Genomic DNA, 25,798 nt, shown 5'->3' with positions numbered 1-25,798 from the left:
TAACGCACTTTGAAAAGAAATTTTATTTTTTCAAAGTGCGTTGATTTGGTTCCAAATTTAACGCACTTTGAAAAAAATTTTCAAAGTGCGTAATTTTTCAAAGTGCGTTGTAACAAAGCATGCATAGTGCGAATTCGCTATAATGGTTATACGAATTCGTTATACGGATATAACGAATTACGGATATAGCGAATTAAATTCAAAGGTCCCAAGGACTTCGCTGTAAGCGAGTTTCACTGAATAATTTTATGTTTCGTATTGCCAATCTGTATTGTATATATAATTTTTAATTAATTCAAGAAATCAAAGCCTTAGATGATTAAGATAAATAATTAAATAATTATTTTTTTATGCATTTCCTCTATCAGGAAAACGAACGCGATTTTTGTTTTTCAATACTACGTCGCCTTTCAAGTTTTACAAAGTGACATTTTCAGTGTGTTTGGAAAAATAGGCAGGTGGGGTGGGTAGGGGTGGGGTTATTGTTAATATTTAGACACTTGACACTTATTTATAACTTTATATGTCATCAACCCCGTAAACAAAGTAGACAATGCAAAAATATATATACTCCTGATATATGTATTCCATCTAATATTTAAGAAGCCATAATATAAATTGAAGTATATCTTGCTGATCAAAAATCCAATGATTATTTAAATTTCCTTCTTATTTATATAACACTCCTACTTGCATTGTAATTTAATCAGCCTCAAACAAATTGACTGGATATGGAACATTTGTGATTTTCCTTCCATATTATGATTGAGGATATGCAACAATTCTCATAAAGGATACATTTCTACAAGTTAAAATAAAATTCAGCAAAGACAGCGGCATCAGGGAAATACGTTTAATTTTATGATTACTATTTATTGTATTTTCTGGATAAAACTAAGAAAAAATTAAGAAATTTACTTGTACCTATATTAACTTATTGATTTATAGTGTATGTAGATTTTATTGTATAAAGTCATTCCTAGGTTCTAGTAGGTGTTGGTTGTTGACGGGGAAAGGGGGGGGGGGATTTAGAATGCATATGAAGAAACCAAGAGTTTATCTGTTTAAATTATTTCTCATCAAAACAAAATACTCGTTTTTTGCAAATTAGTTTTATATTCAGATGTTTGTCAGTGCTAACTTACCTTTGTTTTAGTGCAGAAAGGTCAATATTTATGACAGAAGAGAACAAAAATAAAAGAAAACGTCATATTTCTCGTTTATTTTATCATAAAGGTATACTTTTTTCTTTGTTAAAACAAAAAGAGGGGTCATTTCTTTCAAAAAATATGAATTACAACATTTTCACACATAGACTTTTTAAGATATTACCTGTTATGCATGTCGGAATCGCAAAAAAATACGACAAGAAAAACGGGGTGATACTTACATTGTGCTCCTTTATAATTTTTCATGCCAGATGAATTACAATGAATTTGCCTTCATTTTAAAGATACAAGTCATATAAATTAAAAACATGTTGCTATCGATAAAATTTTTGGATCTTTATAGCGCATATTTGGAGTAGAACAATAATGTCTGAAAATAATCTATTTTTAGCATTTCACACTGTTTTTGCACGTGCTCCTGTGTAAAAATAAGCATATAAAGGTATTGTTTTTAATACCTAAAAATTAAAAGCAAGTGGTCAGGAAAGAGATGTCAAAGTTTTGAAAATTTCACACAAAGACTTTTCGGACATAGGTCCCCCCTTAAGTATTTGAGCCTAAAACATCTAGAATCTTATGATATCTCAAAGGTTCTTGTCGTCCCACTGAGTTTAAGATAGCAAGATTTGTCTGTATATTTTGAAACAAATTATACATTGAATTTGTAGATTAAGATTTGATGGACTTGTTTATCTACTTGGTTACTGTTCTCAAGATGCTGGATATACAAAATTGTTAAAATTGCTTTTACAGTGTTTATTATTGCTAAAACATTACGGAATATAATTTTTGGCATCTTAGGCTAAAATGTTCTAAGTATATTTCTATGTCCTATATTGGTATTATTCTCTAGTTGCTTGACGGTACATCTGGTTTTATTGTACTATTCAGGTCTCAGATGCTGTATATCCACCAGGTGAATGGTTTTGTGTAGTTAATCGGTCTTTTTGAGTAAGTTCATTAAAAATAAAAACTATACTATGCTTTACCTGGCCCAAGGATCATGAAACAAACTTAGACTTTAGTCAAATTTTCTATCACCTATAAAATATTCATTAATTCAGGAATTTAATTGAAAATTTGCAGTTAACAACTCTTTTTTAATCTTGGTCTTCTCAACCTTTACAACATTTTATAACAAAGTAAAGATTTTGACTTAAGATGTTTCATGATCCCGGGACCAGGACCAAAAATCTCGTATTATGATAGAAGCTTACAAACCACATCTGCTTCCGAATCAGTTGCTGGATCTCGCCAATATTTTCTTTTCTTAAGAGAAACCATATACAAGTTTTTGGAGCAAGTTCATTCATGCTATTGAATTTTACCTAGAACAAACTTCCATGCAGTTGTAGGGACGCACACAACCAGAATTGCTTCGGATGCTTGATTTGATCTACGTTTTCTAGAAATGTAACGTAGATAAAGTTCTTAGAGCAGGTCCATTCCCAAGTATGTACATGTAAATAATGGCCTTTGATTTGATGACTAAATATTTGTTTCATATTTGGATGTTAATTTTACTAAATAAAAACTTTGATGACAAACTGAAAACTAAGCTTTAATGATAAACGTGATGACTTTAACTTATCTATGACCAACTTCCATTATTAATGCAGCAATACATGTATACCTTTATTACAATGTAGGGGAGCTATTTCTCCCTGTTGGTTTGATGGATAAGAGCATTTACCACGTACACAATTTCTTAGACAAGGTAGCCTATTGACAAATAAGTTGCAAGGATATCAACAATGTTCTTTGAAAGCATTTTTTTTTTCAAAAGTCTACGGTACTTATAGACACAATGACCTTGAAGGCAAATACAATCTGCTGTGTGTGGCTTGACGGCTTTCATACAGCCTGATAAACCTTTATTTTCGCAGCGAATTGTCTACAATTTTTTTTCCTTTAACCTATAACTTTCTGGCGGCCAAAAATAATATTTGATAAAAATAGGAATTTCAAATACATTTTACATATTTCTGTGGGATTTTTCTTGCTTCAAATGAATTGAAAGCGACCATCCAAATCTCCAGTTTGTCTAAGCTGAATGACAGTGGAAATTAACTCGATTAATGAGTTCGATTTGGAATTAGTGACCATGAAATGTGAATTTACACTCACTCACTTTAAATACAGTTCCCATCAATTTATTTTGCTTTTTGTTAAAGAAAGTCCAAATCCGACCAATAATAATAATAAAACGAACGCAACATGATATTTAATTTCATCAAGCTAATCCAACTTTATTGCATTTTCTCATTTTATCTTTCGTCCACTGCTTTTGAATAAGCTTAATCCAATAAATTCCATTTGTTATACGAGATCTCTTGATGGACTCATAACGAGGTATTTTTACTGCACATAGGGAATTACAATCTGGCACACTATGTAGTTTGGAATGGGCGTATATTTTTTCATTGCACAATGTAATCGATATACCCTTATGATTGCTAATTTTGCCTGTTGTAAAATTTCACTTGTCAGACCAAAATAAATCATGTATTCATTACACTCCCATCTGGAAGGAATGAGTAATTTTCTGCCACTCATATATATGTATATTGTACATGTATATATTATTACGTGCTGATTTAATAATAAGTGATTTATGGGGGAAAAAGTTGACACTATTTTTCAGTTTAAATCTCATTTTTATGCAGACATTTCAGATAACACATAAAAAAGAATCTACAATGAATGTATGATCAATTGAGTCATGATTCTCATTTTTAAAAAAAATGAATATACATTTTAAATAAAATTTACAAGCATAAATGATATAGTCACATATTAGATCTTCTTGTATTTTCTCGTACACGTAACACCGTTTCCAGCTGTCATGACCTAAAAATATGAAAATACACACGAATTAGGCATTATTGGTGATATATTAACTATAGTATCTAGAATCAATATGAGTTGGAAAGTTAACGAAATGCAATGTATGCTGCTACATGTAATTTAAAAACTAAAATCTTTTCAGAACATATATAGTGTTTGAGATGTATGATCTCCAAAACCTCTTTGTCATGCATATGATGACGTTTGAATACCAGTTTTTAATGAATTGGAATTTTATGAACATGACCTATTTTTATTTAATTTTTCAGATGCGCAATTTTGATAAGAGGAGCACGCGAGTCGCAAGCATTCGCAGCTCTGTATGCGTGTGGTTGGGGCGGAGGGGTGGGGGTTAATTTTTAAGTTCACGTCTTTGAAGTAAAACAAGTCATTCACTTCCAAATACCATTTTCACTCCACGAGCTACATCAAAATTATATCTCAATGATAGGAATGTCCTAATCTCTAGTTCTTTGTTCTGTGTTCATATCCGACCGCTTATTTTTCTAATTGCATAACGATCGCAGAAGAAAATAAATGCTAACCAGACTCCACGATGATCACTGAACAAATTACAAAGGAAATTAACGTCAGACTCTGTGCTAAACATATGTTCTTCGTCTCTTGTAATACCTCGGGTAAAAAATAAATCAGAACACAATAGTACTATTACGGAAGCCCATTTCTAAAATTTGATATACGAATTAAAATTCTTTTAGTCAAATTCAACAAAGAGGGCCTATAGAAAATTAAAATATATACAAGTTCGATAGAATGATTTGTCGAAATTTTATAACGAATTGAATTCGTTTTAACAAATTAAAGATTTCTTTTTCACGAATTTAATTCGTTATAACACATTTTTGAATTCATTATATAGAATTAAACAATCTTGTGATAACAAACTAAATGCAATACAAACGAAATCATAGAAATTGTTATTATGAGTTCAAATGATATAATTATATATATATATATATATACTGTTAATAACTTTTTATTCGCGAGATCTTTATTTTCGCGTTATTACGCTCGTGCGCGCTCTTGCAAGCACGTGACATTTTATTCTCGCGTATATTCTGGCACATGTATTTATTTTATAAAGGATATATAAAACAGAAAACACAGCTCGCGAACATTTTTTTTCTCGCTAATAAATACTAAATAGCTATCTCGCGTAAATTAGGTGTCGCGAAAATGATCTACAGCATACAGGAAAATATCTTTAAAGTTGCAATGCATGCTCAATGATTCCCTTTACACTGAACGAAATACCTAGTTAATTTAACTGTTGTGCCTATTGAAAATTATTCGTTAATTCTAGATTAACTTACGTTTTCTAGTCAATCTACTCAATACCTAGTAAAAATAAGGTGGTGAGTTTATGGATAGTAAATTTACTATTCTTCTTTATAGTGACTTTTACTAGTTTTTTTCCAGTGTTGACCTATAAATTTTACCTTTGTCTGTTTCTTACCATGGTCAGGGTATTTCCGGAAACTGTCCGTTTGTTGGTCGTTTCAAAACCAGAACCAGTTTGCTTTTCAATCAAAGTGTCTCCATCCATTGTAAAGACAGCCTTCAGAATACAAAAGTATTATACAGGAGAATTCCGATATAAATAATTACGTACTTTAGCTGTATATAGCATTTAATAGTCTGGCAGATGAGTGCTATTCTTTATAATTCTAATGTCCCATAAGTTGACGTTCAAAATTTGAAAGAGAATAAAACTTGCAAAAAGAAAAGAAAACATAAACTGAAGCAATATGAGCTGCATTTTTTGACAATTTTATTTTGCTGTTAAAGTGTTGTATTATGAAAAATGTGTATGTAACTTAAACCTTTATGATCAATTATACTGAAATAAAGCAGAAGAAAGACTTCTATATACAATCCAATCTACAGTTTTATATAAGAAATCATTATTGTACAGGACGACAATAATCAATTACAGCTTATAAATAGTTCTTCCATCGCAAATATGAGCAACAGAAGTTTATTAACGTTATTTTTTCTGTAATTGAAAAAGTTATTTATAATTTTGCAACAAAAAATTCCGACATCAAAGTTGCAGCTCATATTGCTTTAAAGAAAGCAAATACCCTATTACATTTTTGCAAAATTTCACATTTTTAGAACTAAATGACCCATGTTTTATAGATCCATGACAACAGCACCGATTTTTTGATAGTTAAATCATCATGCAGACTTGTATATAAATTTTCAAAATCAAAATCTATCACTATTACAGGGTTGAATATCTTCCCGAAAAAATGAATCTGACATGGGATTTCTTTTGGGTAACTCTTACTCCAGAGCCTATATATCTCCGGGAAAAATATTACTCTAAAGCCAGTTTTCCCTGGGGGTATATACATTGTACCTTTACAGGCCTTCCATCTAAGGTGTTGGTGTCGAATTCGGAACCCAGGCTGAATTTGGAAACCCTCTCTCCCCCGGGGGTGGTAATTTTGAAGACCCAGTCATTCCCGGAGTTGCTGATGTCGTAAGTTAGTTTGGAGGAATCTCCTAAGAATTTCTCGGCTTCTACTTGTTTATCATCACTTACACCTGATAATGAAGATACTTTTTTTCAATTTATATGACAAAACACATGCACATGTCAATTTTTAAAATATTGAATGATTTAAAATAAAATTAATATTGACAACATTTGAAGAATGCATTTAGGCCAAGTAGCCACACTTGTATATATATAATTTAAAGAATACACAATCGGGTCCAGTGGAGGAGGGGGTTTACTGAAAATGACTTGGGTCGAAAATAAAGCTTTAACATTTAACTAAAAAGGAACCACTTATTACACACTACGTGGCATGAGAGAATCATAGCATTATTTTTTCAGTCTTTATTTCATTGAAAAACTAAATTTTATGAAGGTTTACTAAATATACAATTGTACATGTATATGTGAAGAGAAAAAAATATATGAAATTATGTCCCCTCAAGAAAAAAAAACAGAATCAGAATTTTCATCAGTCTCGTTTTATTGGGTCATTGAGACTGTTTTATTGATATCAACAGACATGGGATGTTTGTGGAATTTACACAACCAATTAGCAAACATCATATATCGATGTTTTTATCGACTGACTCCATTCAGACAGACTTTATTTGCACAATGCAGTCATTCCCTGTGGATTTGTTTATAACGACCAAGTTCCATATCATTAGGCTGCGAAAAATATTAGTCGCTTTAAAAACCTCTCTACTATATATAGTTTATTTTCGTCTGATCATTAAAATACATGACATTGTATATTATTTTTCTCATATATTCCAAGCTCTCTGATTGGCTCAAACTTGATCACATGATCAATTATATAACAGCATAAAGACGAGTTACTATTTATAGATTCTCAAATGCACATCGACTTAATGCTTTTAAAAATGGAAATAATTTTCTGTAAAACAACATTGTGCTGAATTCTAAAAAGGCTAAGACAGAGTATGACTTGATTTTTCTAAAAAAAAAATGTACTTCAAATCTTATAATTGTGATGCTCTGTAATAATTAGTCATATGATGCCTTGAAGAAGAATCTACTTTTTGTCAAAACATAATAGATATGTTTTTTTCAAAAATCAATACATGTACAAAACTTAATGAGACAAATTAGCCTTTTTAAAAAGGAAATCCCCTAAATTACTTCATCAGTACAAAGAATAACACACATTACATTAAACAGATTTTTTTTAATCTCTAGTCTCTGAGTGTTAAAAAAAAGACAAGAGAGAAAACTTGTGGTGATGTTGTCAATCTCTGTAAAAAAAATAATATAACAAATGTAGCCCTTTAATTCGGTCAATCCATAGATCTATATGCATTTCTGTGAAGTCGATATATCTATGGATCGACTTCATCAAAGGGTATATCTATAAGATAAGATAATTTTATGTTCCAATTTTGGGCCCAGAAGGCATAAAGGTTTTTTTTACAATGACAAGATAGAAAGTTCTGAAAGAAAGGTTAGTAAACATACATAAACATAAACACACACATGTGTATATCTGATATAATATATATACAAGTAACTGTACATGTAGATGCATCAGTTGGGGTTATCAAATCGCTAATTAACATGCGATCAAAATCAATATTATCAATATACATATAAACTAGTATACAAATAAATATGTGTCTATAACATCATTTATGAAAACTCATGGCATTATGCCTTAATTTGAAGGCTTTGACAAGATATTCACTTAGCTTTGTAATAATTAGTTTATCTTCATTAGATATTAACCAGAGAAATTTGTCTCCTTTTGATAATAATATGAAATTTTTGTTAAGTAATGAGATATCACGAAAAAATTTATCTCTCTCCTCAGTATATAATGGGCATTCAGTAAGAAAATGATATTCATCTTCTATACAGTTTTGCTTACACATTAAACATATTCTTTTATATAATACAAAATTACTGCGGCATAGTCATGGTATTGGAGGTATCGGGGTTCGAGAGACCGGAGTTTTACTGTGTTTAATGCCCGAACATATTTAATTTAAATCCTCCAACATTTCCTTATAGATTTCCTGAATGTTTGTATATTTTAAGCCTTTAGTAAGTATAAACTTGCTGTGTGATCTTATATAAAAAGGAAACACAGACAAAAGACCCACTTCAACTGAAGCTTCAAGTATTCTTTCTCGTATTTTTTTTTTATAAAAAGACAATTTAAAGGAAACCTTTTGAGTATGTGTTTTAGCAATAATAAAGCCTATACAATCTGGTTTAAAAAAAAATCTTTAATAACATTATTTTAATCAGTTGTCCTAAATAGCCTGGTATGTACATGTAATTGTCATTTGACATCAGATGCACTTAATATACAGTACCTACAACCTAGCTTCTTTACCCTTACGTATACAACTAATTTCTGCTTATTCAGAATTTTGACAGTTAATTTGAAAATACCAGCATATCTCCTAAACTTATTGAATAAAGTTAAGCTAGAATTTAAAATAGTTCAACAACCATTGCCTAGACCGAGGATATATAGTATTATACTCGATAAGACCAAAGGAAATTATTTTTTTTTTTGTTATTCGTGTATGTCACTGGGCGGGTAGGTTTTTATGAAAATCCTGAAAAGAAAATATTAAAGGTTTGTCAATTTTTCAAATTCAAATTCTAGTTTTTGAAAATCTTCAAATGTTTTTGAAACCTTTTAAAAATGACTACAGACCTCAATGAAATTAGGTATGTAAAACAGTTATTATTTACCCTGGCCTATCAGAAAATGCTCGAGAGATGCTCCTTAATAATCCGTTTATCTACTTCAAATAAAACATGTCTGATGTTTGTTCGGCGAGGAAATTCCTACTGCAGATGTTGTGTGTTTCTGATCTAGGTATTCATTAACCAGTTAAAAAGTTCAGACATTAAAAGAGGCGTTTAATTAAAGAAGAAAGCACTATCATCCACGGTGCGAAAGAAAGCGTGTGCGAAATCTACATGGTGCCTGAATGATACTTGGTCTATCTTGCGCATGGATTGTTAATTTCAGATTTTATCTATAACAGTGTTTCAGATAAGAATTTACACAAGTAGTGCCATACTATCTTTTACTCTGGAAAAGTAATCAAAATCAGCCTCATTATTTCGAAATACTCCCAAGTTTTCATATCGGTAAAATTCTTGTCATGTGAAATGTTATCATTCTTTTTTACATTTGAATATTTTTTTTCTATAAGCAACCATTAGTGATAAAATGGCCACGAATGATACAGAATACAGAGATTATAATTCATTAAGCTAATGAAAGTAATGTCATTCTCTGAAGATGGGCTTTGTTTCACCAATGAGTAGACTTCGTCCACGTGATGAAAAATGACGCAGAATAAAACATTACAGGATAACATTACATAATTAAGGTAATTGCATCGTCATTGATCAGTATAATATTCTCTTTCTGTATTCTGATATGTATTATCATATTTCATTCATTTTTGCAAAATCAATAGGCATATAAACAGCCTAATATTGTTAACACATCCCTGTAGATAATACTGTGTGACAATGGATATAAATACTAAAGGGTTTTCTCTGGCGGGGTACGGAGATCACTACAGAAGTTTATGTATCTCATGAGAAATTTATCACTGGGATGAAGGTACATGTATTGTATCTTAAAGGTCACAGCGAGTTTCATTAAGGGTATTGCATGTGGGCCAAAAAAGTAAAACACGATCCTAATGCTGTGATCTAGTAATACATTATAGCCAAACTGCACGTGTTTGTGTGTCGAAAGCAATTTTTGTGGATAATATCAATAAAAAAACACACACCTTGTGAAATATTAATAGCCAATATTCTGGTATATCGTCAGATTATCATCAAATTGCTGCAACATTTCAAGAACACAGGAAATAAAATTCGTAGACAAGCGATTTTCTACTATGTATTTTTTTTGTAAAGGATGTTTTATCTTCGTAAATATCTAAAATTAGTTAATTTTAGATGTTTATGATATTTTAGTGCTATAGATATATGTATGGCTTTTCTTGTCGATAAAAAGTAAGTTATGTCATCTGCATGCATGAAGAGACAATAACAAAATCCGTGGTCACAAATTAAATTCACAAAAAAGGGATTTTCAATTGACTAATTAATACATTTGAGAATAAACTCCATCTTCAAAAAAAATTGTTTTTAAGATTTAATCAAATCAAATTAACTTATATTCAAAAGTTAAAACTTACCGATAGCTTTCATATATTCGCCAAAATTTTCGCTACATTCAATCTCCCATTTTCCGTTAAACTGAGCCATCGTGAACACAACAGTAAAACAGACAAACGGAGAGAATGTTTACAGCGCTGCCGAGTTTTGTTCGTTGTTTTATAGACTTCCTGCGAGGGTTGATCAATGATCGCACGGAATGGCTGTGTCAGCGATGATAGCATCTAAACATTAGAATTACCTGGACGTTAACTTTGTCCTAGTCGTCCAATCTGAGTACGTTTTATGGTACTTATTTAAGGTGGTTCTATACCTTGATCTGTTGATTTCACTCTGTATGTTTTTAAAGGAAGGTGTGCACTTCTTTCCGCAGTATCTTAATGAATCATTTCCTTATAATGTACTATTTTAAATTTTTATAGGATGTATTGCGAATTAATCAAAGGATTGTGAAATCAGTAAATAAATTAAATTGAAACCATTATTCATCTGTGAACATTTTATTTCAGATATTTTGGTAGCATTTGGCATCTAATGAAAATTTAATATCATCTTCTGTTCTTTTAGTGGTTGCGACTCCATGTCATTGACAAATTCTCGAAAGGGACGTGAAACCAAAAAAATAAAGTCATCATAATAAATTTTTATATTTAAACGAGTAACTGTTCCAAGCACGCATGCTGACCTCATTTCAGAATTTGGAATATAAAGATTGTGGGTTTTTTAATATTTTTTTAAAATTATTTGTTTATCTTAAAATTTCTTGAAAAAATGCATAATACATCAAAAGAAATGCATAATACATCACATTAAAGAAATACATTTTAGAAATGCAGTAACGTCTAACTTTATCGTGTATATCTTTGAACATTCTCCAAGTATCATTTATCATTTGGGTGTGCATTTCAAAGCAGGAATATACAAAATATAATGGATTTCCGCTAGAGATTGTAAAGCAATTGATTTATCTGTAAATACCCATTGCCACCTGCCTATCCCCGACACATTGTCTTTGCATGTTCGGCATCAGTCTGTCGCACCCTTCCTGAAAGAGTAAGATTCTTTTTCACTAATGATTACATAAATCGCAAACATAGTTTATTTTTGCAGATTCTAGACATCACATTGTGCCATGATATGTACTGAGGTATGCACAAACAATATTCCGATCCGCCAGCCTTGCACTTGTTGTTTATTTGATCAGGCCACGAAGGTATTTTCTTCTGTCATAATATGTACTGAATGCTTTAGAGTTACTGTACTGAAGAATTATGTTGAGTAACAAGTAAAAATAAAAACAAACCTCGGAGAAAAAGAAATCAGTTTTGCAAAAGAAGACAAAGGTTCCATGTAATATACATTTTAGTAACTCATTTCTCGGTTCTTTTGACAATTGAAAAATATAAAGATCTAGAGAAAATGCTAGGAAACCTACAGATACTTGTATATCGTAGTTTTTTCTTTTCACAAACTTTGGCCAAAACACACCATGGGTTGACATGTTTCATAGTTTTGTGCTATCTCTCTTAGTCCATCATTTAGTGACGTCATCTCATGCTGAGGGCGTAGTCACAAACTTAAAAGTGGGGGGCTCAACTCCAGAAAATCTTTGACAAGCAAAAAAAAAAAAAAAAAAAAAAAAGCAAACTCTTAAAAGTGGGGGGGCTCAACTCCAGAAATTCTTTGACAAGCAAAAAAAAAAAAAAAAAAAAAAGGAAAGTTCCCCAAACTCGAAAATCCTATTTCTTGGGGGAGGGGTGGGGGGTAGTGGCCAATTTTTTCAAAAGAAGTTACTTTCAAATCCAATTATACAAAGTGGGGGGGGGCATTCAATGAATAATTCCTATAGTAAAGGTATTGTTGGGGAAAAATAGCTGTGATTTGGTATATGATGTTCATCTTAAAATATACACGTATGATACATTTATGTCTGTTTCCGCGCAACTCCTTCAAATATGTTAAAATCTGATCACAGTTTTGAAATACCTTGGAAATTGTATAGCAAATGTTCTGAAAGAAGCTTTTGTATTTTAGTTTAAAACAACTTTTGCATAAATGTGCTGCTTTATAACTAATCCTCTTAATTGTAACAAGCACGCCTGAATTTGGTCTGGGCTATGATATCAGAATTTCTCTATTTATTTAATTTTAATTAATTAAATCAATATTATAAGTATTAAGCAACGATATAAAAATTGTAAAGACATATTTGGAAATTAGATATGAGATTTAAATACCTATAACAACATTTCCAAAGATAGCATTTAGTTGAACGTTTTGCAATTTGTATTGATATTGAAATTCGAAGAAGGATTATATAAGTCCAAATTAACAATGAAAGAAGAGCTTAACAAGTAACTTTTATTACAGCCAGTTTGAAAATATTAGACGATTCTTTGGAGTATATGAGTGTTAATTCCCCCACCCCCATCCACCCCCCCCCCCCAAAAAAAAAAAAAACTCTAAATATTGTTTATGTATCGCCAGTGTAATGCATTTAAAAAAATCGTAGCACATCATAACCCACAATATTTATAGAATGTCAGATGTTGCATTTACTGAATTTTTCAGTATGTAGTACTTCAACTGAGTATGTTTACGAACATAGAGAATTCTTTTAATAAAAGCAAGATACGTTTGTGAAACACTGATATACCCTGCTGACGCATCTTATCTCCAAAGGTCAAGGTATAAATGTAACGTCTTTCAAAAGTATAGGTCAAAGTCCATATGTGAAATGTGAAAGCACTACAGAATATAGCTAGCACCAACCAACCATAAGTCATGGTCAAGGATGATCTTTCTAAAGTGTCTGTAGAACAAACTCTAAGATCAACTGAGATCACGGGGTCAAAAATGTCATGGTTGATAGATCTGTATTAAAAGGAAGGGGGGGGGGGGGAACACGGACCACACATATAAAATATGAAATGCCTAGCACCAAACATTGATAAATTAAGCCAAGGTTGTTTTTCAAAGTTAGGTAAATATTTCAAATTTTACAAGTGAGAATGCAGAAATACATAGGTGCCAGTGGCGGATCCAGAGGGGGTTGCCCCCCCCCCCCCCCCACACACACACACTTTGGATTTGCAAAAATGAGAGAAAGAAGAAAGTCCCTAATTTTTGTTGTATTTTTACTACAGAAAATGTTCATTGAAAGGCTAATGTTGTAATATACAAAGAAACAAAATGAAACCCCGCCCCCTTAATTTTCAAATAAGGATTTTCGGGTTTGGAGATTTATTTTCCTTTCCTTTTCAAAAACTTTTTTGGTAATTCATACAAGTATTTTCCCCAGATTGATCAACCTTCTAACTCTTAAAACCATACACCACCATGTATCTTATTGAGTTTTTTAATTACATGTATATATATATATGTAAAACGTACGTTATAATAACTCTTTTCCTCTTCAGCCCCCCCCCCCCCCCCCCCTTCAATCCACCTTTGAAGAAATTCTAGATTCGCGCATGGGCACCTTATTTTAGAACTATGCCTGTCATTTATATATACAGTCATAAAAAGTACTTAAATGTATTACATATAATTATTAAGAGATGAATTTTACCGCAGTACATGTATGCTTGATGTAATGCGAGTACACGAAGTACATGTAATGAGGAATTATCTTACCCAGTACCCACCCACCCTCATCCTGACCCCCCAAAATATACTGTACATACAATATGATGATGTTTACTAATATAATGCAAATCTTATTATATCGTAAAAACTTAAGCCAAAAAAAGGGGGGGATGAGCTCGATGGAGAAGCAAATATTCCGGAATTATTATGTTTATACGATAACCATTTTCACATTTCTTTGATACTGAACCATTTCCTACTTGATTTCTTCCCGCGAAAGTTTAATATCATGAAAGTAATCTATGAAAATGATGCGTTTATTTCTTAGTGTCACCTTCATTTATTAATTTTGTTTTACTTTGGTAGCCTACAGTTATCACCAGAATGAGTGGGAATGAATTTGAAGTTGATGGAAATAAGAAATTTAAAAGTTTAAATGAAAGAATTCCTGCTGACCTTTGCGGTTTGGATTTCACATTCCATACATTCAATAAGATGTATATCCAGGACATTATCAATTTGGAAGCTTGTAATGTTATTCCAGGTATGTAATTCATGACTGCAAACGAACGGCAGCACAGCCTTCTAGAATTATAATCTTGAACACATCTTTTGTGATGAAATACATTATTGGTGTCAAATGCTGTGAAATGCATGATCATAAGAAAAAAAGTTTTCTTTATACTTTCCTTTGTTCCCAGCAATGATCTCCTGATTTATTTACACATGATTTTCTTCATGCCTTACCATAATAATTATTTAATATGATTTAGTAAAGGTTTTTAAGAAATCAGGGTCTAGTCTGTCATTATGGGTTACTGCGTCAGCTAACCTATTTATGGTTTGTTCCAGTGTTGCAAAATGCACATGAAAAATCAGGTTTAACTTTCTTTTTTTCTTTGATAGAATACATGTATGTACTATGTTTAAAACAAAGTAAGTTTTTGACAAACAAGTTGATGAAACATGAAAATCAGCAGTCTCTTTTAAAGTCGTCATTTTGTTAGTTCTATGGTCAATACAATGGCCTTGTCAGCTAATTCAATCTATCATTACATCAAATGCTGACTGAAGTGTTTCATATAAATTGTTACATGAAGGCCATTATTTACATCTACTGAAATGTTGACAGATTTTTCTCTTATGACAAGGAGCACACGGCAGGTGTGACCGTTTAGCAGGGGATGCTCACTCTTCTGTGACACCCCGTCCCACCTCTGATGTTTGAGGGTCTGTTTTTGCTCCCTTCCAACTTTGTAATGTTTGATGGACTTTTGGGCTTGAACATCTGAGATTTTTTATCTCCATGTATATGCATCAAATTTATGAATAAATAATATTATTATACTACTTAAGGAGTAGTTTTTTATTATGTCCTATTGATTTTGTTAAAGTTTATGTCAGTTTTAATCAATATTAATTTATGATCATGATTTTTATTTTTACAACAAAGGCTTCCCAGCATAGGAGTGTATAATGAATTAAAACAACTCAATACTTTTACAATTTTCCAGAAAATTAGAGAACTCAAAAGTTGGGAGAAATTGGTTTTGAATTTTATTTTGAATTTGCTAAAGGTCTCAATGAAAAAATAATTTTGACAATGATTCACATTTATTGTGATCATTGTACCTGCAAAAATAATCAGCATCATCACATACATGTGACATAGTTCAAAGGTATTATGTATATTATATCAGTACATAGAATGTTTGCAGCCAAATCTGATGCTTTGGCGTTTGCATCTATACAGCAAAACTCGTTTTACTAGTAAGAACACAGATATTGTGAATTAATGGATACAGCAAAGTCATCTTGGATACTCATATATATTAATTTAATGAATTTCTTATGCGGTTATAACAAATTACGGAAATAGCGAAGTAATTTCAAAGGTCCCAGTGACTTTGTTATAGCCAATTTGATGCCTTATATCAATATGTTGTATTTTCTATGTGTTTGGTGCCTAGTCATTTTCTGGAAATGAGTTAATGACAAATGAGACTTGCTATAAAAGAGCCTTGCTTGATGCCATTGGCAACTTTTAATAAATTGTTTATTTGCCATCTCCCCATCAACCACATGGCTTAAAATGGCCTGATTCAAAACTTTTTTTTTACCTCCAGGAAACAAAGATTTTTTTTATTCATTCAGAATGTGCCTCCTCCCATTATTACTATTTAATTTATGTTTTGAGCAAAAAAAAACCTCTACCTATATTTTCTTGAGTTAAAAGAAGGCAAGCAAACATGTTTTGATGACCTTCATAGGGATGGGGGGAGGGGGTGAAAACATTTTGGAAAGGGAGGAATTTGATGTTCAGCCAGCTTTGATTGCTTGAGGCCAGATAATTCAGTTGGTATTGCACCACATGTCTTGAAATCAAGTGTCCAAACATACAATCCAGGTCTTCTTCCCTATTTTTATTTCCTTCCTGTTACATTCCTTAAGAAGTGCAGGCATAAATTATATATGATTCTTAGAATTCTTACATGAAATTACTGTATGTAAAGCAGAATTTTTAGTGAGGATTTAATTTTGGCATTTTTAACTAGGGTGCCAAGATCACTAAAATTGAATATCGCTAAAAAGTATTGTGCTTTATTTGTAATAGCTTCTTTAGTGAGCTTTTTGAAATCGCTAAAACTGCATCTCGCTAAATATAAAATACCAGTTTTAAAGGACAAATCGCTAAATTTGCGTCTCGCTAAAATTTCCACTTATACGGTATATCAATATTGTTTTTCCATTTCTATTTTACCAAATAGCCCATATTTATTTCAGGAATGTATTGGTATAAAAAGCACCCAATTTATAAAGTGGACATCATTGGAATTGTAGTAAAAAGACAAGAAAATGTAAAGTGTTTTGTTTACGGAGGTATGTTCATTTTATTCCTGAATAAATTTTCACTTTCATGAAATAATTTTTTTTGCAAAAAAAAAAAAAAATACCTTTTAGTTTCTAGTGGCATAAAACATATTCCTCAACCACACCCTATTCACAAATTATATAATAAATGGAGATTGAAACAGTTATTGAATTGTCACAAATTGTTGTATAAAGACAATGAGAACTTATGTCAGTTTTTCAACCATGCATTATTTTACAACTAAGCCATGAGTAATTCCAAATTCAACATGTTCAAAGGTACAAAGTACCTATACATGTTTAAATCTGCTGGTTTTTGTACAGTAAATCCTTTTCTTTTTTGCTTTGAAATTAATACTGTTGGACTCTCAGAGTTGTAGAAGAGGTAACAAGCGAAAAATCATTTATTACTGTAACAGTGTAACTTGTTTAATCCATATGCTGTGTATTCCAAAACCTTGCCTTGTATGATGTAGCATTTAAGTTCTTTTCAGTTATTCAATTGCTTAAATATTTTTATTTTTTAAATTCTAAATTTAATTTTTTGTCTTGTTGGAATGTTGGGGAGGGGGTAATTTTCTTTGGAATCTTAATGTATAGATAAGACACCTTTACTGTTTACATTTATATTCCTTAAAATCCTTCATGGGTTGGTCTACTAAATGGTGTCAACATTAGAAATACATGTAATAAAGAAAAAGTTTAACGTTTCCTTTAATATTTCTAAGTTGATGATGGTACTGGTGTCATCACTTGCTGCTGTTGGAAAAACAGAATGAAAAATCAAAGTCCAGAAGGTAGATTATGAAAACTCGTTCTAATCTTATTTTTAACTTAAACTGATGTAACACCCATACGGAAATTATGATTCATTTCTTATTTAAATTATTACAGAAATGGAACACTTGATAAAGGGAGGTAGCAAGCTACCAAAAGTGTTGAAAGAGAAGGTTTCAGCCATTATGATGTCTCAAAGTAAAATGAATGAGGGTTACTCTCTGGGAGACTTGGTCCACATCCGGGGTAAAATTAGAATTTTCAGGGAGGTGCGAGAAGTTATGGCATCTTATCACAGTATCCTTTTCTATACTGTACACATGGTAGATGTATAATATCTCAGTATATAAATAAAGGTATTTTCTAAAAATTTCAATACTGCATAATTATTTGATTTCTACAGGTGTTTGTTTTGACATGTTTGAAAAAATTGTCATGAATTTAATCAACTTTTAAAGGAACTGTTAGAAATCACACATTTCAACTGATTTGGATATGTTAAAAAAAAAAAAAAGCAATAAATCCAAGGAATAAAAAACCAAGTTTCTCAAATAGGAACTTGTATTAAATTTTGTGAAATACATGAAGAGAAACACTTAACAAACTGACAAGATAAACTTGAAGATCCTAATATGGAGCTTGTCAGAATGGCAGAACTTCCAGGGCTGTACAGGACATCGTATGATGTGGATACTTTACCAAAGAAAGTCCTGGAAGAGATCACAGAAATGTCTCAAGGCAACAATGTAAAAAGATGTCAGAGAGAGGTAACTCTTCTCCACAGCCATTTGGTTTTGTTTAACTGTCTATACATAATTTTATCAGATCATAAGACAGAGATCCTGATCAAAGTTAGTACAATGCCTGTAACTAATAATCATGTATGCACTTCACAAATTGTTTGTTGCTTTTTATTTTGAAATATTTTGTCAAAGGGATTGTACACAAGTTCCATAAACTTAAATTCAGCTTCTGAAGGACATAAGCATGATATGATAAGACAAAAATCTTTTGAAATTGAAATGAAGAAAATTAAGATTGTAAATGGTAAACTTATTATGAGAAATACAGAATATAGATGTGAGTTTTTGAATACCTGCAGTAGGGTAAGGCCATAATAGGATATATAGTATTGAAAAATTTATGGAACAGACTACAGTAAAACTTGTTTATAAAGAACATCATTTTTAAAGAAATGATTTTTTTTAACCCTATTGGAAATGAAATACAGATGTTAAAAATTAAGTAAGACTGGATGAAACATAAAATGGCTTTGAACAAGCTCCTTGTTCTGTTAACAGGTTGTACCTGAATTAAAAAGACTTCTGTTGACTTACTTGGAGGAGCATCAACCTGATGAAATAAATATAAAGTACATAAGTAGCCTTCCTCAAGTGACTGAATTGTTGGAAAAGGTAGGAAATTATAGTTAAATGCTGAATTATTGTTTACAGGATGCTAGTTTTCAAGGCTGAATTCAACATATAGTAGAGTAATATATCCAGTAATACTGTACATGTAAATGAAGTAAATTTTCACAATTCTTTTCTGTGTAATGAAGTTCAAGTTTTGTTTAAAATTTCTTTCAAAAATCTGAAACACCACCAAAAATTGCAGGAATTGTGTCAGTATAAAGCCATATGTAATAAATTGATTTGAAAAATATACTGTAGATCACTAAATTTTCGCAACACCTTATTTTCATGAGATAGTCATTGACTCTTTATTAGCGAGACATAATTTTAGTGAATTGTTGTTTTTCCTTTATATAATCGTTAGGAATACTTTTAAACACGAGAATGAACTTTTCGCAAGCTCATTGTCTCGCGTTATTAAAAATTAAGTTTCGAATAAAACGTGATTTACAGTAGTATCCAACTTCTTGAAACCTTTATGCATGTAGATTTTTTATTATTATGAAAAAAATCTTCATTAGTTTATTATATCCAATACAGTTCATTGAAAAATGCATTTTATAACTTCATATGCTTATAAAAACTGAGTGACATCTTCATGGCCTCACTGGGTGAAAATATGGGTTTATAACCCAGGAGAGCTTCAGCTTTGTCTCTTCTGAAGTAAAGGTCCATGTTAATATACTTGACACTGCATGACGCTGTTTGAATGTTGATTCTCACTAATGGAGAAATAAGCTTCAAAACAAATTCAAAAATCACCAGTGGCCAATAAACTGCAGCGAATGGAATCCTGTAGGAAGAGAGGGCCATGGCTCTGCTCTCCAAGAATGGTTTCATGAACTCGAAAGAATTAGACAGTGGGGTGTCATCTGGTATAAAGAAGGCCTGTCCTCCTATGGATTTATTGGATTTTAAGGCTTTGTCAGCACAAAGAAATGCCCAGGCAGCATTTCCGGCATAACACTGTTGAAACAGATTTTTTCCATTACCTACTTGCACAAGTGTTCCCTTTGAGCTCTGGGCCGAGTGTAGTCCATTGGCAACATAATACTGATCCCCTTCTCCATACATTACATTGGCTCTGAGAGACACTGTAGCCAGTGATTCTCCTAAAAAAACAAAGGATGAACACACTATATCAACAAAATCAGGTTAAAATGTTATATATGAAATTATTATACTGAAGAAACTGAGCACATTTTTTTGTTTTTTGTTTTACTAAAAAAAATATTACAAGGCAATATGAATTCTATATTGATAAAATTAAGATTTAATATGAACAATGATCTATCTCAAAAATTTCAAAAACAGTACAAATATGCTAATGGGTCATTAATAATAGTTGCTTGAAGATTTCAGAGGTTGGATCAGGTACCCTTGAGATGTTTGAAGCCCCAGTATGTGTGGAGAAATTAAAATGATTTCTACAGTAAAATGCATATATTCAAATCAGTAATGGAAAACACGGTAAAGATATGTTAACAGGAACAAAACTCAAATTGCAGAATGATCATATTGCAAATTATACAAAAAACCCAATAGAATTTAAAGCAGCTTTATGCAACACAAAGGTGTAGCTGTTCAGAAAGCTGCTCTCATTTGTCAAAAATTGGCAAACAATTTTTTTTTCTTTAAAAAATTCAGCCAGTGTCACAGTTCTGATAATCACAAAATCTACAAAACACGGTTACATATACATTGTATCAGTTTGATGATATCCCTAACAATATGTTGGATCAAAATTATAATTTTTATACAAAAATGGGATTAAAACGCAATTCACAGACAAGAAAAGCTCCAATATGGATAGAATTTAAAGTAGATTTGTTGTCACATAAAGTAGTCATATAAAGGAAAGTTCTACAAAAATAAGATCGTTTCAGAAAAAGTTACAATACTTCATTCTTACCATTTACAGTAGGTCTTCCATTGGCTTGTAAAACCATACATTCTTGCATGTATTTCGTCTCTGGGTATCCAGGAAAAAGAAATTTAGATGGCTTTCCTGTCGTCTGCTCAGTGCCGTCTCTGATGTCATCGAATCCAATAACGACATCAACTGAGCTACACAAGACAAGTCTTTGAACACCACATTCCACGCATGCATCCAGTATCTTCTGTGTTCCTGTTACACAATTTTAAAATGAAACTTAATTTTAAATAGCAAGAATTAATTTGATATGAGAAACAAAATGCACTGAATTTCTCTGAAGGGTGCGGGAAGACGTATTAAAACAAGCTTGCAAGCTGCAAAGAAAACTATTGCTATTTTAGAAATCTTTGAAACTAAAGTTGAAAAAAGATCAAATTTGGTGGAATACCCTTGACGTTGATTTCTATCATGGCGTCAATGTCTGGTGACGTCCCAAAGCTGATGAGGCCAGCCACATGGAACACACTGGACGCTTTCCGACACGCTTTCTCTACCACGCTGTAATCCGTGACGGAACCCACAAAACTTGTCAACGGAATTCTGTCCTCATATTCTGAAATAATTTTCTCATATTTTGATAATAATAATACCTTATAAAACAAGGATTGAAAAAAAAATATTACTTTACCACTTTAATGCGAGGGATGATCACATTGTTCGTTATTGGAGTGTTTAACCTTACCAATGCATTAATGTTAATATCAACTGACACAACTGAAAAATCTGAATGTAACAAAGAGGATGTAGAAGGGCTCTTCAATTTCAGAAATCGTGTTAAAAAGGTACTTTTTTTAAAAAAAAAAAAGAAAGAAAGAAAGAAACACAAGCAGCCACACCTTTGCAACAAATTTTAAGAATATAAAACTTTCCTCTCAAAAATTTTAACTAAAAGAGAAATATTTTTGTGGTAACTACTTCAAATTTGTGTTGACTTAAAATCTCCGATTGGGGACCGGCGTACCTAGTTGTTTGATGAAAGGCTTCAGATCCAGTACACGGATTTCTTTGACATAGTCAGCCCTTTCCTGTAATATTTTGACAATATGCTGTCCCAGAAACCCCGCCCCACCGGTCACCACGATCCTGTCTGTCCTTAGCGTCATGGGGATGCTGACTGGTGTTTTTGCTCCTAAATTCGCGATATTTGAAACTAAAGATGAACGTAAACCAAAACGTTTCAAGCATACATCGATAAACCACATTGCAATAAAATGGATGTGTATATTTTCTCAATTTCTTATATGTAGATTGTTATAATATAAATGAATAAAGTGTATACTCACAATTAAAGAGGCAGTTTTATCTTGGTGCTCTGAAGTATACAAGTCCTGATAAATGAAAATGAACATCTGCAGTGCTTTATTGTCTGATGTACCACGTGACTTTCATTTTCTGTAATCCTCTTTACAGGAAAGGCTATTAATGATCACAAGAAAGGATTGATAAGGAGAATCAATGCTATTTGAGAAACTCCCTATTGTGCAACTTAAAATGTTGCACCTGATTCTGAATCAGATTAATTACAAAGGGACAAATTTTAAATTGAATATTTTCGCCATTAACAGAGATTTTGTCAGGTGTATCTCTCTTTTGGCGTAAAAAATATTTTAGAGATAATTGTTTTTTTGATAATTAAATTAATTTCGGCAGGGCAATACCTTTTCTAAGTTTTTGGTTGGATTTTATCTGGAAGTCCCATTTTATCGTGACTTTAAATATTTATTTTCTTTTCAAATATGATTTCTAAATCTTGTGTCTAGAAAAAAAACATGTAGATTCTCCCAAGACCAACTGAAATTTAAGAAGATTTTTAAATAAATCTATTCATATAAATGTCGTACTGACAAGTAAATAAACGTTGTTTTTTTTATTTATCAGATTATAAAAGAGTTGGACAATGCCCTGAAATGATTCTAGTCCTTTATTTCAGGACGGTTTATCTATAGAAAGAGAAACTGCGTTGCAGAAAGCGCTAGGTAACTTGGAAGAAGAAGGATGGATATTTACAAAGGAGAACCACTTAGTATACGAGGTGAGTCGGGTGACTTCTTTCAGTTTTGTATTTACTTCCCTTACTAGTATTTTTGTCTTCTATTCGAAACATACGGGTAGTATTTACCCTTTTTCTTCATAACTTTAGGTAATTAAACCTGACTGTCCATTGGAAAATCTTATAATGGATATTCTTAAGAGGGACTGTGTGAAAGAAAAGTGTATGTACAATGTAATTTTGGAAAATCGTTTATTTGTATGATTGTATACTTTCAGTAATTTTTATAATTTTTTAGTGCTATATGTTCATATTATCCCCCTTAACCCTTTAATTAAATGATTTACACCCTTATTGTTCTTTCTTTTTTCAGATCAGGATGAAGGGTGCCAATTTATGCATATCGTGAAGGAAGTTCGTAACACCCAGAAATACAGTGCAGTTCAAAACACTTGTATCCTAACTTGTCTTAATAATCTGGAATACCGAAGTGATTTGATAAGGACATCTTTCTATAAATATATTTTGTGTACAGTTTGACCAAGTAATTTTGATACCTTTAACTTTTGTGACTAAATCATTTTAAGCATTGAAAAGTTATGTTAGCTAGTCTTCCTGTTCAATTAGTTTGAATTATATACGATTAAGATTACAATCATTTTAATATGATATAGTAAAGGTTTTTACTATAGGGCTACCAATATTTCTAATACATTCTCCAGTGAAAAAATCTTCCTGGATATTTTGCTACTGGTTTGTTGTAATCTTTCTTGTTAAATCTGGACTTTGAAATTGATAAACCTTTCTACACTGCGCACTAAAGAGTTCTGATTCTATGGACTTTTTTCTGCAGTAAGAATGATCTGTTCTAAGATCATCTTAATCCCAATTAATAGAAATTTACAGCATATTACTCAATTTGTAGTCAATTCAAGTATTCTTTTTTAAAAGGTAAAAGATAAATTAATTGAATGTGTTATTTACATGTATGTTTTTTTTCTCCTTGGAAGTAAACAACAATGATTTCTGTTCACTGATACTGTGTTGTATATGTAATTTTTCTCTGGGTGCAAATGCCACTTACCATATTTTTAGACTTATATAGACAAGCTCAATATGTACACCTTCACTTAAAATATTTTTTTCAATGTCCAAAAACATTTTGCACTTTGCTGTTTTTATTAAATTGAATGGGAACATACTTTAAGGTGATTAATTATTTATCATTAATTTCCATTTCTGATTTTCTTCTCTGTGATAACTGTTTGGAAGTTGGGGGAATTTATTTCTTGATAATTCTGCCGGAATGTAAATAAGGCAGGTCGACAGGTCAGCAACTAAGGAGACCTAATACGCATGCAAACCTTGTGCGCATCTGTCTCTGTGTCTGACGCTAAGGAGGCCAAATATGCATGTAAATCTTGTGCGACTGCCTTTATGCCTGTTTTGACGTCGTTGTGCGAGGACAATTGAAATTGACATGGAAGTCCTCGTGTAACATTTAAATTTATTAGTCTACATTTTTTATGTATAAGTCTACAATTTTATTTCACAATGAAATGAAAATATAAGGAATCACTGTCTTGTTTTGAGAGTATTTATGCCAGGGACATCAACGATAGTGGGAAACATGGGATAATTTTTGCATAACGGGCTTCGCCTACATGTACATGCAAATTATCACGTTTCCCACCATTGTTGATGCCCTGGCATACTCTCAAAACTAGACAGTGATTCCTTAAATATACCATATTTCGGGGGAACAAACTTTACAAGTAAAAAATACTTTTACACTTTTACAGTATCCTTGTGCAAATTATACTTACTTATGAAGTAGTCTTTATTAATGGAAGATGAGAAAGTAGATTATTTATATGATGAAATTATGGGGAAATAAAATACAAAGGCAACATTTGTTAAAATGTAAAGTTTTAACACTTTCATTGTTTTCTCCAAAAGATCTTAACAATTTAAACTTGTCACCAAATAAAGTTACCTGGTGGTAATGCAAAAAAAAAAATATATACAATGTAAATGTAAAGAAAAATTGCAATAAACAATAAAACATTCTTTTAAATATTAAAAAAAAAATTATTCTCAAACAAAAAATTTTGCTTGAAGAAATGTTATGTACAATAGTACCCATGTAATAAACAATGAAACGTCTTTTGTAAAACTAATATTAAATTATGGGATTTTTAGATAAATACATGTAACTAACAATAATAATGTTTCCAAGGCTATTGATTCAATACAAAATTAGGGAAGAAGAAAAAAAGAATCTGTTTAATAATCTAGACCATTGTATGTTCACATCGATTCCCATTCTTTTCATGATGTTAATTGTACTCTAGTTTTCACCTTGATATGTACTTTCCCATAACGACAGATTATTTAAATATCGTATAAATATATGCATCATAAATTTTTACTCCAGATCAAAAACTAAAGTACTTTTTGAGTTTTTCACATTGACTGCATTTAAATTATAAA

At 31.5% G+C, this 25,798-nt stretch overlaps 3 protein-coding genes across 4 annotated transcripts; 1 reads left to right on the top strand and 2 right to left on the bottom strand.

Moving 5' to 3' along the window:
* Positions 1-3,376: 3,376 nt before the first annotated feature.
* On the bottom strand, positions 3,377-10,966 carry LOC134244314 (fatty acid-binding protein, liver-like). Its single transcript, XM_062726572.1, has 4 exons — positions 10,749-10,966; positions 6,403-6,590; positions 5,494-5,595; positions 3,377-4,019 (listed from the first exon to the last, which is right to left on the bottom strand). Exons 1-4 carry the CDS (start codon positions 10,816-10,818, stop codon positions 3,966-3,968), a joined length of 414 nt encoding a protein of 137 aa, XP_062582556.1. The 5' UTR covers positions 10,819-10,966; the 3' UTR covers positions 3,377-3,965.
* An 843-nt stretch (positions 10,967-11,809) lies between these two features.
* On the top strand, positions 11,810-23,909 carry LOC134244313 (CST complex subunit STN1-like). 2 transcript variants are annotated; one of them, XM_062726569.1, is made up of 10 exons: positions 11,810-11,941; positions 14,683-14,860; positions 17,101-17,196; positions 17,916-17,984; positions 18,082-18,261; positions 18,577-18,731; positions 19,266-19,379; positions 23,246-23,347; positions 23,456-23,528; positions 23,679-23,909. In XM_062726569.1, exons 1-10 carry the CDS (start codon positions 11,861-11,863, stop codon positions 23,843-23,845), a joined length of 1,215 nt encoding a protein of 404 aa, XP_062582553.1. In that variant the 5' UTR covers positions 11,810-11,860; the 3' UTR covers positions 23,846-23,909. The 2 variants fall into 2 exon arrangements, with proteins under 2 accessions (XP_062582553.1, XP_062582554.1); XM_062726570.1 differs by having other exon boundaries at positions 11,815-11,941; positions 23,684-23,807.
* Positions 19,890-22,443, bottom strand: LOC134244312 (3 beta-hydroxysteroid dehydrogenase/Delta 5-->4-isomerase type 1-like). The gene is made up of 4 exons (XM_062726568.1): positions 22,277-22,443; positions 21,704-21,868; positions 21,292-21,507; positions 19,890-20,491 (listed from the first exon to the last, which is right to left on the bottom strand). Exons 1-4 carry the CDS (start codon positions 22,416-22,418, stop codon positions 19,938-19,940), a joined length of 1,077 nt encoding a protein of 358 aa, XP_062582552.1. The 5' UTR covers positions 22,419-22,443; the 3' UTR covers positions 19,890-19,937.
* Positions 23,910-25,798: the final 1,889 nt, after the last annotated feature.

This window comes from Saccostrea cucullata, unplaced genomic scaffold (genome assembly GCF_032062105.1).
Source record: "Saccostrea cucullata isolate Sc308-1 unplaced genomic scaffold, CSIRO_AGI_Scuc_v1 ctg330, whole genome shotgun sequence".
In the NCBI taxonomy this organism is placed as follows: domain Eukaryota; kingdom Metazoa; phylum Mollusca; class Bivalvia; order Ostreida; family Ostreidae; genus Saccostrea; species Saccostrea cuccullata.
The sequence above is the reverse complement of the archived record's forward strand: the minus strand, read 5'-3'. Positions and strand labels throughout refer to the sequence as shown.

Coding starts and splice junctions, on each gene's coding strand:
- LOC134244314 (XM_062726572.1), bottom strand. CDS start 10,818: ATGGCTCAGTTTAACGGAAAATGGGAGATTGAATGTAGCGAAAATTTT. Junction 5,596..6,402: donor TAGATGGAAGGCCTGTAAAG/GTACAATGTATA, acceptor TGTATTCTGAAG/GCTGTCTTTACAATGGATGG. Junction 4,020..5,493: donor CCGGAAATACCCTGACCATG/GTAAGAAACAGA, acceptor TCATATTTTTAG/GTCATGACAGCTGGAAACGG.
- LOC134244313 (XM_062726569.1), top strand. CDS start 11,861: ATGATATGTACTGAGGTATGCACAAACAATATTCCGATCCGCCAGCCT. Junction 14,861..17,100: donor AGCTTGTAATGTTATTCCAG/GTATGTAATTCA, acceptor TATTTATTTCAG/GAATGTATTGGTATAAAAAG. Junction 23,529..23,678: donor GGACTGTGTGAAAGAAAAGT/GTATGTACAATG, acceptor TTCTTTTTTCAG/ATCAGGATGAAGGGTGCCAA.
- LOC134244312 (XM_062726568.1), bottom strand. CDS start 22,418: ATGACGCTAAGGACAGACAGGATCGTGGTGACCGGTGGGGCGGGGTTT. Junction 21,508..21,703: donor GATAGAAATCAACGTCAAGG/GTATTCCACCAA, acceptor ATTGTGTAACAG/GAACACAGAAGATACTGGAT. Junction 20,492..21,291: donor TGGAAGACCTACTGTAAATG/GTAAGAATGAAG, acceptor TTGTTTTTTTAG/GAGAATCACTGGCTACAGTG.